Source organism: Melitaea cinxia, chromosome 6 (genome assembly GCF_905220565.1).
Source record: "Melitaea cinxia chromosome 6, ilMelCinx1.1, whole genome shotgun sequence".
Taxonomy (NCBI): Eukaryota; Metazoa; Arthropoda; class Insecta; order Lepidoptera; family Nymphalidae; genus Melitaea; species Melitaea cinxia.
Window position 1 is genome coordinate 5,334,441 of NC_059399.1, and position 15,639 is coordinate 5,350,079.

The 15,639-nt window shown below is 30.9% G+C and overlaps 1 protein-coding gene across 1 annotated transcript in view; it reads left to right on the forward strand.

Annotated features, from left to right (window-relative positions):
• The window catches only part of LOC123654230 (dedicator of cytokinesis protein 3), a 70,849-nt gene that overhangs the window by 25,272 nt on the left and 29,938 nt on the right, over positions 1-15,639 (forward strand). Inside the window, exons 5-8 of the mRNA XM_045590146.1 lie at positions 10,265-10,379; positions 13,333-13,617; positions 15,109-15,315; positions 15,470-15,569. Coding sequence (XP_045446102.1) covers positions 10,265-10,379; positions 13,333-13,617; positions 15,109-15,315; positions 15,470-15,569 — 707 coding nt within the window. The remainder of the gene's footprint in view (positions 1-10,264; positions 10,380-13,332; positions 13,618-15,108; positions 15,316-15,469; positions 15,570-15,639) is intronic.

Sequence of the window (15,639 nt, forward strand, 5' to 3'; positions counted from 1 at the left end):
AAATATTTTTTATTGTTTATGCTTTCAACAATTAATCAATCTTACGATTTCCCATATTTTTTATCGATCAAGCGATTACGTTAAAAATTCAGTGAATATATATTCGTAACAACGTGAAAGACATTAAAATGTAGGTGAATGGTGATTGTCATTGGTGTAATCTACGTGATCTCGCTACGCGTGTTCGCCGGACGATGACGTTTCATCCGATATAATTAACTTGAACATTGACTATTGCATCGTTCTACATTGTTTACCTCGTAGAAATTATGGGGAGATGCGTGATTAAAAAATCAGCCTACTCGCTTTTCTGATGGATGTTATTCGATACAAGAAATAATATCTGATTTTATACTTGCTGTTACAATGTATGTAATCTTTAAACAGACTGCAATAACATATTTTAGTTTATTTTGATCGACCAAGTTTCGGTTGACTAAGTAAGAAAGAAAAAAAATGTAGTTTTATAGTCGTAAATAGCGTATTCGTCGTTGAAAAGTTTAAAGTTTTAGTTATTTTTCAATGGAAATATTCATGCGCAAGATAAGCTTAGATAATATCGGTCATCGGATCCGCCGCCCTTCGCTAGTTCCCGACATAATATCAACCATACGGAAATGCGCTCCAAACCTACAGTGCGGTTGCACTAAAGGTTTAGATTTCATGTATCGTTTGAGAGTTGATAAATTACAATACTTAAGAGCCATTTCACAAAAATCGGTAACAATCCGCGAAATTGTAATATTTTGACGTCGTTAATCTCAGTGTTGGATGCAATAATGTAATTTATATTCTTGAAATATAATAGAGCAACCTTTATTGTAGTCCATAGTCAGATCAGAATTTTGATTTATATTATGTGTATAAAATTATTAACCTTTTCATCAGCCTCCTCCCTGGGTAAACGGTCCCAATGTATACTTTGAAGTCCTACTTTTCAATAACCTCTACGTTGAAACCATTTTAAAAAAATATCATAATATGTGGAATATAATTTTGTTGTCCACTATCATAGATTTTTATTCCATTTGTATCTCTATTAAACGATAAAAAAAATTTAAAGTTACGAATATTTTTCAAATAAGTACAATTTTAAAAGCGATATTTCTCTTAGAAAACTAAGAAATTTTAACGAACTATCTTCATCAAAGTAAACTTACATCATTAAGGAATACAAAAAAAATAATTAAAAGATGTAATTATTTTTAATACATTTTATATTAAATAATAAAAAGATAGTATATATTGCCACGCATCATGCCCGGTAAATCAGTCGAGCGCTAGCGCTCTTAGAGGTAAGGTCCACGCCAAATTCTGCGCAGCCGTCTCTTTCGCTCACACGCGCCAAGCGCCTGTTGTTATAGCGGATAAAACGCATTTGATACTTTCATAATAAAATATAAATAAAATAAACATATTACGAAAATGACTGTAAAATAATATAATGATAATTTCTGTAAACAAATGTATAATTTAATTTTCTTTTCTCACACTATCAATACAAATAGGCACTTCAATCTGTTTGTCTTGTTATTTGTTAATTAATATGTTTGTCGGTGTCGATGTCATTAAATGCTTTTTTATTCATATCGTAAATATTAGATTCATTCGTAAACTGAAAAAACTAAATCAATTTAAAAAAATTGTTTCATAAAATTGATTTTTTTAATTTTATTTTAAAATATTGACTGTTGTTATATAACATACTTGAAATTTTTAACAAATTAATTATGTAAAAAACATTTTATACCATAGTTATAATTTTTATTATAGATCAGAAAATGATCACGATGGTCTTTTGGTTGTCACACTATACGTACTAGCACAAAGATCGCGCGGCTCGTACGACTCGCGCGATGCGACCAAATTTACCTAAACTTGCAGAGCGTAAAATTGTGAAATGGCTCTTAAGGGTGGTTTCGATTGAAGCAGAGACGAGAGGATATTAGCGGTACAGAGGTTAGAAAAAACCAAGTAATTTCATTAAAGTAATTAAGAAAAGAGATCAGTTTTTTCCTTTTAACAAAATTTGATGTGGATCTTCTTATTTGTTCGTTATTTCTTCCTTATTGCATTTTAGCTCCATTCGATAGACACGCAGCCTTATGTGACGATGAAATTTATAATAGACAGAGTTTTATTACAATAGTAAGATTATATATATATATATATATATATATATATATATATATATATATATATATATATATATATTTAGACGTTTATTTAGACGTTATTATAATTAGCTACATAACATGCATGCATAACATGTATTAATTACAAAAGAGATAACTAAGTAAAGTTATAAAAAAGTAATCGATCCTTTATTGAATTTATTTATGTAATAAAGAATGCCTTCAATTATTTTATTGTAATAGAAATTAAAAATGTTTAAAACCCCTTCTTGAATGTACCAATTAATGGGCAAACCTACAAGAAATTGCTTATTTTAAATAAAGAAGTATTTGTCACAGATATATGGCCTCCTTATACAACTATAAATGTTATTATACTGACGGCTCATAACGATATTACAGATACTCCGTTATCAGAAAGGTCAAAGTTGTAAAGTTAATCAATCGCGAATATGACACACAACTCGCGTATAAAGAAACTTGTTCGACTAATTGTTATTGCATGTGCGGAATACACAATGTTACGTCTTAATAATGTGGATTGTTATGCGTCCACGACTCCTTATACAAAACAAAGAGACTTGCCAAAAATATAGAAATGGTACGAGGTATGAGACGTTATACAATTTTAAACTTTCTAGCGAAAATGTAAATCACTAACTTCGCTATTAATTTACGTGTTAATCATCAAATGATAGATCAGCCAAAGTCACCAATCACGATGTATTTATTAGATGCTTATTTTCGTTATGTTCCCACTTCCCAGTCACTAGATTCCAATTTTTTAGGCCGTTGATTTGTATAAAACACATGTTCACAACATGTTGTTTTGCATGTTTTAGTTTATAATCATGAAACCGTTTCGTCATTGTAACTTTGCTTGTTTAGCTGTGACATAATTAATCAAGAATATAATTATGTAATATACAATTTGCTGCATGTAGTTTTTATTTATTTCAATGTTCATGATCATGATCATGATTTACGATAAATAAAAAAATCTATTATCTTTAATATTTTGTATTTAATGTTGAATATTATCTCGTTTAGTAAAGATCATATTCAAATACTTAAAGATAATGCGGGATAGAGGTTATCGCGTGTTCGGGATCACTATGCAGGTGGCGAGCATACTCCGTGACAAGAATCCACTGTTTGTGACCTGTTAAAGATATGCTCGTTGCCTGTGCGATGAACAGCACTGTATCTATTACATTTCGTGTTTAATTCGACATCGAAATTTCTAACTGTTCTACTTGACGATCCCCTTAAATTTACTTTCTTTTTAAATTATATGCATTCAAATATAAAACTTAAAATTTAGTTTACGATACAGATACAGATAAGCTTAACGTTCTTATCATTCGTTTCTTATACTAGATTTAAGTTAGCAAATAAAGGTAAAATGAGTAACGGAAAAATCAAACTGAATTCATGGTATCGATGACTAAAAATACTATTTATTCTTTCCGTAATGGCTATTTTGATTTTTACAACATTCAAGCAGCTGAATCAACCCTAATAGTATAAAATTTTACCATAGGAATCGTCTTCTCAAAATCACGGCATTATTGTCTAGTCGCGTCGAGTGCATTGTAATGTTATTTAAATACGTTTCGGGAATTCAAAGCTTTTTTACTTGAATTGAATTTTAAATAGATGTATAACCTGAATAAAAAATAACATATACATGTACAAACAATATTACTGTTACAGAAAATATAATATGCTTCTATATAAGATATTCCTATTGCTATGAAAATAATATATTCCTATTTCTTAAGGATTTCATAAGGTTTAGTTAGACATACTTTTTGTGATAATAATTTAGCCACTTACCTATATTATTGATATATTTGTACTATTTAAAAAGAGGATCGTAACTCAAAATATTTTTAGACACTTAAAAAAATACGCAGCAATAGCTAAGTGATTAGTATTAAGAAGTTAATTATTTCAGGGTTTTTACATCTCACCTAAATAAACTCGTAGCTTTATCATTTCAGCTCATCTGTTAAGGTAATTAATGAATTATAATAAGAATTAAATAAGTCAAATACCTAATCAATCAAATAGTTATGTGGAGTAAGAACATTTTTGTTATCATATTAACGTTAATGATTAATTAATTCAGAAGTAATCGCCTGACTGTTAATTTATATATTTTGATTTATACGACTATTAGAATGTAAATATATGTGATTGTGTTACTTTAAGGGCGGCTTGCAGCGTGTGTTAAATCTAGATTTAAAACTCGATTTTGCCTTAAATCAGATTGAATGTCTTGCACGTCATCGATTTAGCTTAAATCTCGATTCAAATAAACGTCAAAGTTAAATCGGCACCAGAGTCGGTTTAGCGTAATTAAATCTCGATTTTGTTAACCATCATTTGCGAATACCTACGCGACGTTATTGTTTATTTGTTTGTTTCTTTCTGTTGTCTTATGAAAATGGATTTTCCTTTGGACCATGAGTACGATTTGTTATCAGATGATGATGAAGAAATCCTGCAGTATTTGGAAACGCCGTTTTTCTTTCGAAGAGTCTTTGAGTGTTTTTTTATTTTCTATGACAGGATATTTTTCAACAAGTATCAAAAGATGCATTATTTCATCGTTAGTAAAATTAGGCGCCCTGGATTTTTTCATTCTAATGTTGCAAACGGAAAATCAGAAAACTCGAAAAACACAAAATCAACTATAACAAAAACACAACACGAAACAAAACTGCTTGACTTAAAATATGCGCGGAAACATAACCTATGAATATAACAAATTAACAAATTGTTCAGTTCACTTCTTTGCTTAAATGGCTTTTAGTTGTATTATAACAAATTGTTATAAAAATTATATTATAACAAATTGACACCTACTATTACAATGTACTCTGTGATTGACACTGATAAATATACGTTTCTGTGTACGCGATATTGCTTTGGTGTACATTATTGTATCTAAAACGGAACGTAAAGAACGAACGGCGACTGAAAGATACGCAAAATCTCGATTTAGTTAAACTGGACATAATTTTATTATGAGCAACGCAACTTCGATGAGACTTAAGTTAAATCGAGTTTAGGGTAAAATCTAGTTTTAATAAAATCGAGATTTTTGTAATTTTGCTGCAAGTGGCCCTAAATATGGTTAAACAACCAAATACTAATAATAATAACTACGGGATTTGTTGTATTCATAAAATTCGCACTAAAGGGTACAGGGTCCCTACCCCTTGTTCAGGTAAATGAGTGCTTAGTCGCTACCTGTGGGAAATTTAACATCTCTCAATGGGTTTAATTCAAAACCCACTCACTACGTCATCTTCATCTGTCATGTTTAACGACCGCCCTCTAAAGAAAGCAGAGCAAATAAATCCCCGAGGGCTGTGCGAGAGGCTTTTGTTCCTGCACAAGCTCATATGTATGCCGTCAAACTGCATTCCTCCGTTGTCGATAGGAGCTAAGCGTGTCTCAATACACTCCGAGCTTTTGTAACATAGCTTACCTTTTCAAAAGTAACTGTTATTTTACCCGCCGAGATTTTGTAAAACGCGCACGTATCTTTTTCTCACAGCACAACAAACACAAACGCGCGGACGATTGCACGTAGTCACGTCAGTTTTACGTCATATTATTCGGGATACCTAAGTTAGTAAAGTCAATCTATTGGTGTAAAACTTGTGGCAATAACGGCCGCCACACCGCACACCAGCTGCACATGGGTTGTGAACGCGAACTGGAAAGCGCACTCGACTCAATCGGCTCGAGCGTCGACTAGCGCGTGTATCACTACCGACCGGCAGCGTGTGCGCACGACTGCCTATCTCTTTCCCTCTTCCGTTCGATCCAATATTCAGATTTTCTGTCCCTCTCCCGCCAAATTTGAGTAAATGCACAGTAGTCAGTGTCGAGAATCCACCGGGGAACGAGTTCTGTCCCATCGCGACTTCTTGCGTTTTCTCCGTGGCGGATGCTTCAAAGTTTTGTACGCCAATTTAAAGCGGTTATGAACATGATTATTGATTGTAACGGGTAAAAATTGCTCGCGGCTTTTAATTAAATATATTGGTAACTCTTATTATTATGTAAAATTGGAGTATTAGTTCTACTCTTCTTTGTTTACATTGTTCTTAAAATAATTCTTTGTTAAAACATACGAATGTAACAAATTCAAGTACGAATTTATTTTTGCGAATATTAATATTAATTAATGTGTAAAAAAAATTAACAGTTCTTTTTTATTATAAATTTATGATAGCAGTTTTAACGAAATAGGATTTAAAAAAATTGTACACAATCGTGTGATACTGAATGGCAAATTGATACACCCATATTTTAACGCAGTGATTGAGCATTTTCGCATCGAATAGCTTGACGGCAAGCAATTATTCTTAATTAAAGTAGATGTAATGTTTGTATAAAAACAATTTATCATTATTAATCATTAACGTAGAATTCATTAAATTGTATGAATGTAAAATTCATACTTGCCTCGCACCAATACGGGTCATCGCAATTAATAATAATCTAAAGAGGTCTCGTCTGGAGTCGTGGTCAGCTGCTCTGTCATTGGATAGGCATTTGGACCGTTCTACCTGTGCTCCGGTCGCTCCTTTTTTTTTTTTTCAAGTAAATTACGTGGCTTACATGACTCAAGATTTTAACATATGAAAACCAAGAGAGTAATTCTGCGTTTCATTAAAAGTATAATGTCATAAACAATTGAAAAATAACATACAAATAAAACCCACAATTTCTCTCGAGTTGACTTTAAATAAATCCACTATTCTAAAGTTTTCTATTGCACAAGTTACCTATATGACATTAGGACCAGCAGAAATTTATAATGGTTGTGACCATCACCCAATACTATAAATTTTATGGATTTCAGTCTTATTTGTTCCATTCTCTCCTTTTTATAAAATCTTCACTTGTTAAAACGTTTTCTGTATGGTTTTGTTTTCTTCGTTTTTTAATATACAGTTTTAGACATAAGTTTTTTTTACTATATTGTTTTTCTTTTTTTTTGTTTTGATACCAGTGAACCTCTTCTTGTAGAAATTGTAAGAATCTTTATAACAAAAGTAGTTTTAGTTTTTACTACTATTTCTATACTTCAAGACAAAACTACAAAACATGATATAATATAATCCAATAAAGAAAGATTTTTGACACTAGACGACCGACATGCACATAGGTAATCAATATAAGTACGTATATTATAGATAGGAAAATATTAGCCAACGTTTAAACTCTTTAAAAGTTCAATGAGCTAAAAACGCTACCAAAACTTGATTTACCAGTTCTGAGACTGTCATGCGAGCTATCTAGACGTCTGTCTGTACGAAATACGTATGAGAGCGATGTGATGCAAAGATTGCGGATATGTACGGAACCTCTATTTATTATTCACTTAACGTTGAAGACTGATGTCAAATAGATTATAAAATGTAGTAAAGCATGGGAAACGATGTTTGATATTATCTCGATTTGTATAAAGGTTTTTATTGGGTAATTATAAGTAATTGTAGTGTATGTGTTCAGAATCAGAGATTTTTTTTTAATATTATAATCAGAACCATTGAACAAATTCGTAATTTAAAGTAAATTTGAATTAAAAGTACATACTAATAAGTAAGAACGTCATTAAGAATTTAACATCAATCGTCACCTAGAAGTAAAAGGCTTATTAAAATATCTCTAAAAGCCCTAAGCGAATGTGACTAAAGTTAAATTAACTTAATTATTGTTTTAGTAAATTTAGTTAGTATCTATACTTATATTATAAATCTTAAGTTTTTTTGTTTGTTTGAACGCGCTTATCTCAGGAGTTCTATGGATTTGAATGGAAAATTATTTTTGTGTTGGATAGTTTGTTTCGAGAAAGGGTATAGTCACATCATGTGTACGTATATTATGATGATCCTCATGCAAATATTATGTTCTTGGTTTCTAAGTTTTCCTTAAAGATTTTTCTGCTAAGTATAGACAGAACTGTAATAATGTTGGTAAGTGATAAGTTTTAAAGTACAATATGACTCGACCAATTTTAAAAAGAGTTACAAATACTGGTACAGCAATCATGAATCAGTCCTGCTCTGATATCGGACAGAACCTACTACATGTTCGTTTGGTACTATTATTGCCTCACTTGTGTTTGGTGTCACGTGGCGCTTATTACTTTCACTTAAATCAATCACGACTATTCAATTTATTGTTATATAATGGGCCTTACGTTATTACAAATTAACTAGTTGCAACAATTCATTGAAGTCATTATATTGTAATAAAGAAGTACAATTAGACCATTTTGTGATTAATAATTGAAGACTATTTTTCCTTATAAAGATTCGTATTACAAATAGAAATATTAAACCAAATAGTTTTTTTTCGTTTGCCTGCAAACACAATTATAATAAATTATTTTACTTATACATTAGAACAATGTAAAATAGATCCTGTATTCAGGAGAAGCCTCATGTCGACGTCAATCAGTAACATTCGAATAACTGGTTTGGCGACCTTTATGCACTACGTCAAACGAAAGATTTCTTGTACATCTGCTCGATATGAGAATACATTACTATCGTCACGATTAAACAAAAATTAGTATGTATTTATTAAGATACATTAAATGTTACTAATATTATGGCAAAGAATTGCCATGTCATACCATTTGTGCGTTTTGTTTACGTGACAAAATAATTGAATATGATGAATCAGTTGCAAATTTACGTTATTTTACCTAATTGGGTTTTGTCTGCAAAATATGTTTATACTTCTGCTTTTATATATGTGACCTATACTCAAAAAGTAGATGACATTGATAGCATACATGACACATATCTTCATACATTGTATATTATAATTTCCTGAATTTGTAATTATTTTTAAGTTAATGATTTTGTAGATACAACATTAGCCTTAATTAGAAAATAGAACAAAACTGTTGCTGCAATAATTACAAAATAATTGGTTTATTAAAACTTTACCCGCAAAAGAACTTTGAACGTTGCGAAACTTCAACCGAGCATTCAAGTTTCGCGTTATAAAGCTTACTTTACATAACTTTTACAAGTTTTTGTTTCGACGAACGTAAAAAATACTGTTGTACATTCAAATTTGCTTAACGACTCGAAACGATCTCGCTTACATTATAAATTCCTGTTTAAAGTTGCATCATATTTAATGTCCTGGCATGTTACTGTGTGACTTGAATTCTTATTGAAGTGATTAACTTATTATATTAGTCAATAAAAGTCGCCTTTTTCAATAATATCAATAGACTGAAATATTTTTGATGAGATAAACATAATTGTTGATGATTGAGGATGATGAAATCTTAATTTATAGTTGAACTTATCTTTTATTAGATTTAAAAAATATATTTGTAAAATTAATATTGCTTGTCCTATGCTTATTGAAAGACAATATTTAAAATAGGTATTAAGTTCTTAGAACCACTTTGGTGATTCACAATAACATATTCAATACAGGTCCGTTTTTTACTCGGAATTATGTTTTGCAAGAAGCTTTGAAGCGATCGGCTAAGTGAGAGGCGAGCTCATATAGAAAGGGTTCCATACAACCGAAGAATTATAGAAAACTTAATATTTTACAAGCCTAAATAACTGTAAATTATTTTTTATTTATTTTCATGTCATAATTTTAACGCCATACCATTTATACTTCTGCCACGCTATTGATACTTTTATCATTATAAAACAATTCTAGACAAATTTTAAGTAATTATCAATTATTGTTAAGTGAAATACACGTAATTTTCGATACCATTCTTCAGTACAGAACCAGACAGTGTTCCCATTCAAGTTCTTGACACAGGATAATGAAAATATATTATTTCGCGTCGTAATGTATTTTGCTGAATTTGTGGTTTTCAAACGATTGCAAGTTCGAAATGGGAATTTTTCTTACGTGTCGACTACGTGCGTAATAACATGTTTCAGTCAATGAGGCCTATCAATCGATTACATAATTACGGTCTGTTACATCACTATACTTAACTAATGCATATAATTAACGGATGAGTTCTGACATTTGATTCTCTCGCGGTTACGTTATTTGATTAAGTGCGATTTAATTTCATTAACGGTTTTATTTACTTGTTGCAGAAAACTTGGACTCGAACTTGTGCCGCGTCGTGGCGCTGAAGCCGTTGACCCGGAGGATATAAGTTTAGTGGAGTTATACAGAGTACATGCGGAGAGCGCTGAGCGTGCTGCAGCAGTAAGAACTTGATATGTTCATTTGAATGTTTTACTTGTAAAATTATATGAATTAACAGAAAATATATTCTAGTAATCAATTACCGTATACTGTTACGTTAACAAATTAGTAAATAGCCTCACGAATTCTAGAAAAAATAGTTTATCATTTGGTTTTAAGATTGTTGAGAAGAATGTTTTTTCGAAAAGTTGCTTTTTTCGTCAGAAAGGCAGTATCAAAAACCACACGACATTACGTCACAATGTAACGGTATATGTGTAAACTTTTTCTGAGAAAATGACTTAATGGCTATAAGCATTCGTGAACATTATATACGATGCAGTACGAGTATGTTGACCTGTTACAAGAGTATTTATAAGGAAACTCGATCTAAAATATCTAATATTTTTTAGATAAATTTGAGAGCTGGCTGTGATATTTCTTTGAACAAGTTTTATATAAGTGCTAGACTTAAAAACTTGTAACTTTCCTTCACCTTCTACACCTATGTACATGAATAAAATGATAGGGGTTCGCCGCTGTGCCTGCATCACGGAAAACATTACTGACTAGATTTCAATTACATCTTCTAGTTATATTTCATAGTTAGCCAAAACATATGATGTAATATAAGTTGTTAAAGATTTAACTAAGAAGAAGAACTAACTAACTAAGACGTCGATTTTAAAACACTACGCGTTTTTTATTATAGCTGTATTTTAAATTAAAATAATGTTAAAAATTTACTATTAATTATTATCATTTTATTTTAATTTAGCACTTCAAAAAATTACAAAAACGCTTGTTAATTGATATTCTACATCTATCTACATAATATAGATATACCTAGTAGGATTTTTTTTACAATATTCATTCTTAAAGTTTTGCATTCCTCCTTTTTGAAGTCGGTTAAAAAGATACCTATTTGTTCTTAAATAATACAAGAATATGTGCTATGAGCTCTTCGCGTGGGACTCCCATATTCCTCCAACTTTCATGCTTTTTTATCCTATATCCTTAATACTTATTTTAAATATAATTTAAACAAAATTTAGCGATCTAGGATTGCTTTGATAGATTAAAACTGCTACTAGATTTTCTCATGAGTTTACGCCATTTTTGGCGTGAACTTGTGGAGGTCTATGTCTAGCAGTTGACTGTGATAGGCTGAAATGATGACTAGATTTTCTATACGAGTTTTTTTTAAGATGACGACATGTCAAACATGTTTGCCTCAATCTGCCCGTGTAAAACAAAGCGGTCAGCGAGCTACGAGCATTTAAAGTTTAGTTAATAAAAAATAGTAAAGTCAATTAAACTACACTTAATCAATGTATAAACACATGACAAATTAGTAAAACAAATTGTTCTGCAAAATTATGTGTATAATTTGTTGCCATAAGAATATTTAAATGTTATGGGCATTACATAGGTACATTGTTTTCTTCTTTGAAGAAGCTTAATATGATTTCGATAAAATACTTTAATTGACTAGTTTTAGGAAAAAGGTTATGGACCACTTTTTGTTATAATGGCTGTTATTGTACTATTTGAGTACGGGTAAATTTATAGTGGGTATTGTAGGGAGTTGTTTTTAAGTAGTTTTGAGTTGATACCACCGTCTAGGTAATTCGCTATACCTAGCAGATGTTTATACATTGTTATATAACTACATAAATTAAAAATATTTTGTTATTTTAATTTTAGGAAAAATATAAAAATGAATTTCGCATAGTCATTTAGTGTAGCCAATAGTGTGATGAAACCCAAATTGTATTTTGACAATTAAGAAATGTGAACATAAATAAATAACTTCATTAAATACAAAGGCAATATATTCTAGTAATGACTGATAATGATATTGAAAGAAGATGAAACAATAAACAGATATTATAGTGAATATTATAGTTACAAACTTACTAATGTTATTTTACTGTCCTTATACTTTAGAAAAATATATAAATTATTTAGTTAAAAATCAATATCTATTAAAAAAGTCAGACACTTTTCATTGTAATTGAATCACAGTCTCATTTCATATCTAAACCGTCTTTGTGTGAGTAATTGACAATATCCTTTTTCATCGATGTGGCAAATCTCGCGTGTATGCAGCATAACACCTTTTATGGATCTCTGTCTACATGCATGAGACAAAATCGATCATATTTCTTGATATTCAACTAAACAAACTTCTTATTTAGGTATTGTAAATATTTTAAAGAAAATTTTGGAAATATATATGAAATGCACAGACTTGAAGTCTGTGAGGAAATTAAACGAAAAAAAAAAATACTTTCTAACTTACTAAAATTCAGAATAATAAAACTACATTAAGACGAAGCTTCTTGGATTTTTTTAAATATAAATTTACACATTTAAAATCAAAATAACTGTTTTCTAATAGGCTTCAAAAGCAAAATCGAATCGTCATTTCACAACTTTAAATCTGCAGAGAAGAATCACAAAAACTCCACTGTTTCTTCTTTTAAAATAATATATAAACTGTGTTTTAGTACAAAATTAGTAACATCTTGCATAAAACTGAACATTTAACTGAGGTAGGGCACAGCAGGAATTTCCTGCTCAAAATCTGGAGCAGCCCGACTGGGGTAGTACCTCGACCTTACAGAAGATCACAGCAAAATAATACTGTTTTCAACCAGTATTGTGTTCCTGTTGGTGAGTAAGGTGACCAGAGCTCCTGGGGGGTTGGGGATTGGGTCGGCAACGCGCTTGCGATGCCTCTGGTGTTGCAGGCGTCTATAAGCTACGGTAATCGCTTACCATCAGGTGAGTCGTACGCTTGTTTGCCGACCTAGTGACATAAAAAAAAAAATAAAATAATAAAATCCAGCAACACAAGCTCACACATCTTTACCATCTATGTAATCCTGCACCGAATAATAAGCTATTTCTATTACAAAAACTAATCTACCTAAACTTTAAATAAGTAACTGATTTTACGTATTTACAGTGGCGTGGTACGTTACGTCGCGCCGGTGGGTCAGGGAGCAGCTTTAATTCTGGGACACTTACCAACAACTCAAATGTATGCTCAACTCCAGTTCAATCCCACTATCTGATGTGTAGTATGCGAGACTTTGGTCATACTGCTGGTGGCGATGAAGCAGAATTATTGTTATGGCTCCATGATGCAAGGAGAGCACAGCCCTTGTCCGAAAGGTTTAGGGTCCGTATCGCCAGAGATGGGTTTTCCAATTATGTTGATAGGCTCCACGCGAATAGTACGCTTTTTGCGGTAAGTATTTTGTAACAATTTAGTGTAAGTATTTAATTGTAATACTAGTGGTCGCCTAGTGGCCGAAATTCGACCATAATTAATTGAAATTATAAGTTTGAACATTATTAAGGTTTTAATGAATTTATTATGGTTATGTTTGACTTTCAGTAAAGACAAACAATATTAATCTATAATGTACTCTCAATTTGACGTCGTTAGCAATAAACAAATGAGTATATGTACGTATATGTGTGTGCGTGTGTGTCAAATACATGGTAGTGTGTTTAATGTTTTTTTTTATTAATTTCATGTTTCTTCTATGCATAATTTAAAAAATATTTCTTCTCTATCGAAATTTCATACTCCTCCGTCTGCGCAATTTCCGTAAAAAAGGTTATACAAAGTTTTTGTATATAGATTAGAGAATTTCATGATAATTATGAGGTTTATAATAATAATATCAGATAAGTAATTTGAGTAATAATTGAAGGAAACTTATGTAGGCCACTAAGACTGAGTATTTTTAATTGGAATTAGTTTAATAATAAATTTATATCCTTATTCTTGTCTATGAGATTTCCCAACAAATATAAACAATACATTTTATATAATAATGAATACAAAAACCTGGCACTGTTTTATATTCTATTAAATTAAAGGTTGTATTTAAACATCGTGTAATTTACAGCGAATAGCTATAATGCCTTGCAACATAATAATAAGGAATCTTACTTTCCTAACGGATTGCTTCTGAGGACGAATATTTTACAATATAATTATCTTGATGATTATTGTTTTGGCATAAAATAACCATAGTAATAATTTTGCTTCTAAATAAATAGGCAAGTTAGAAGATTCTTTAATATCAAATAACTATGTAATGACTTGAAGTTATTTCTTAGTTCGTCAATTTACTCATGAGAATCAAAACTTAATTTTTATTTTGATAGTTTTTAGGAATTTGAGTATTCGTTAAAAGTTCTTGTGCTTAATTCCATGTCAGAAAAAAAGAGAATCAGGTATAGATTTTTTGTGTCATCTATGCATCTTTTGTATTTGAATAATAGCATCTTAGTGAAATTCTACGTCACAAAAAGTGTCAATTGTCTTTTAAACCACATTTTTGTACCATCTATAGTTTCGAACGACCGTGCATCAATGCACAAATTATACACAATAATGTTTAGAATACGGTTATAAATCGTTAAAAATGACGAAAATAATATATCTTTAATTTATCTATTTCTATTCAAGTAAATATAACCTATTAACCAGAATATTTAATATTGACCTCATCGTATATCATTACTGTTTGTTGATAAACTCTTGTACAAAATATATGCTTGGTATGAATGCAATCAACATTACAACTACTAGGTCATATAACCAAATCTTTATTTTTGTAATCACTTTATGTGATTAGTACTTAGAGCTATATTCATATCCAGCATGCACTGTAAGAAACGCAACAATATTTTTTAAATATTACTTTATAATTGTATATTTCAGGATCTGTCCAGTACAGACTTATCACGCGAACTATGGCTTGTTGCTTGGGTGATACGTGTTGGACGATGGTCTGGAGCGGGGGGTAATGGGACAGGAGAGAGAAGAGGCCCTGTTGCTAGAAGGCCCCTTGGAGCTGGAGTGTTACCACTGTCAGAATTCCTAAGGCAGCCAGAACCCCAGACACTTGAAAAAGAGTACACGTTCAAGGTAAATATATAATACTAGACTTAGGTAAATGTGTTATTAACAAAGTAGTATAATTGTCACGGGACAGAAGATAGATAAATGGATGAGACGAGATTCTGGTTTTGAATATATTTTTGTATGCTTTTCTTTAAGCTACTAATGTATTTTCTTCTAGGTGTATCAATGTGAAGAGAAGGATTTCCACCAGTTACATGACATGCTTATACGAAAGCAGACAAATAAGTGCAATATTTTACCTGGTCAACCTAATTATGGTAAGACTTTTACATTGGCACTTCTTTTTTACGAAGATTAGATCCATCCCTATGTTTAGTACTGATTTTA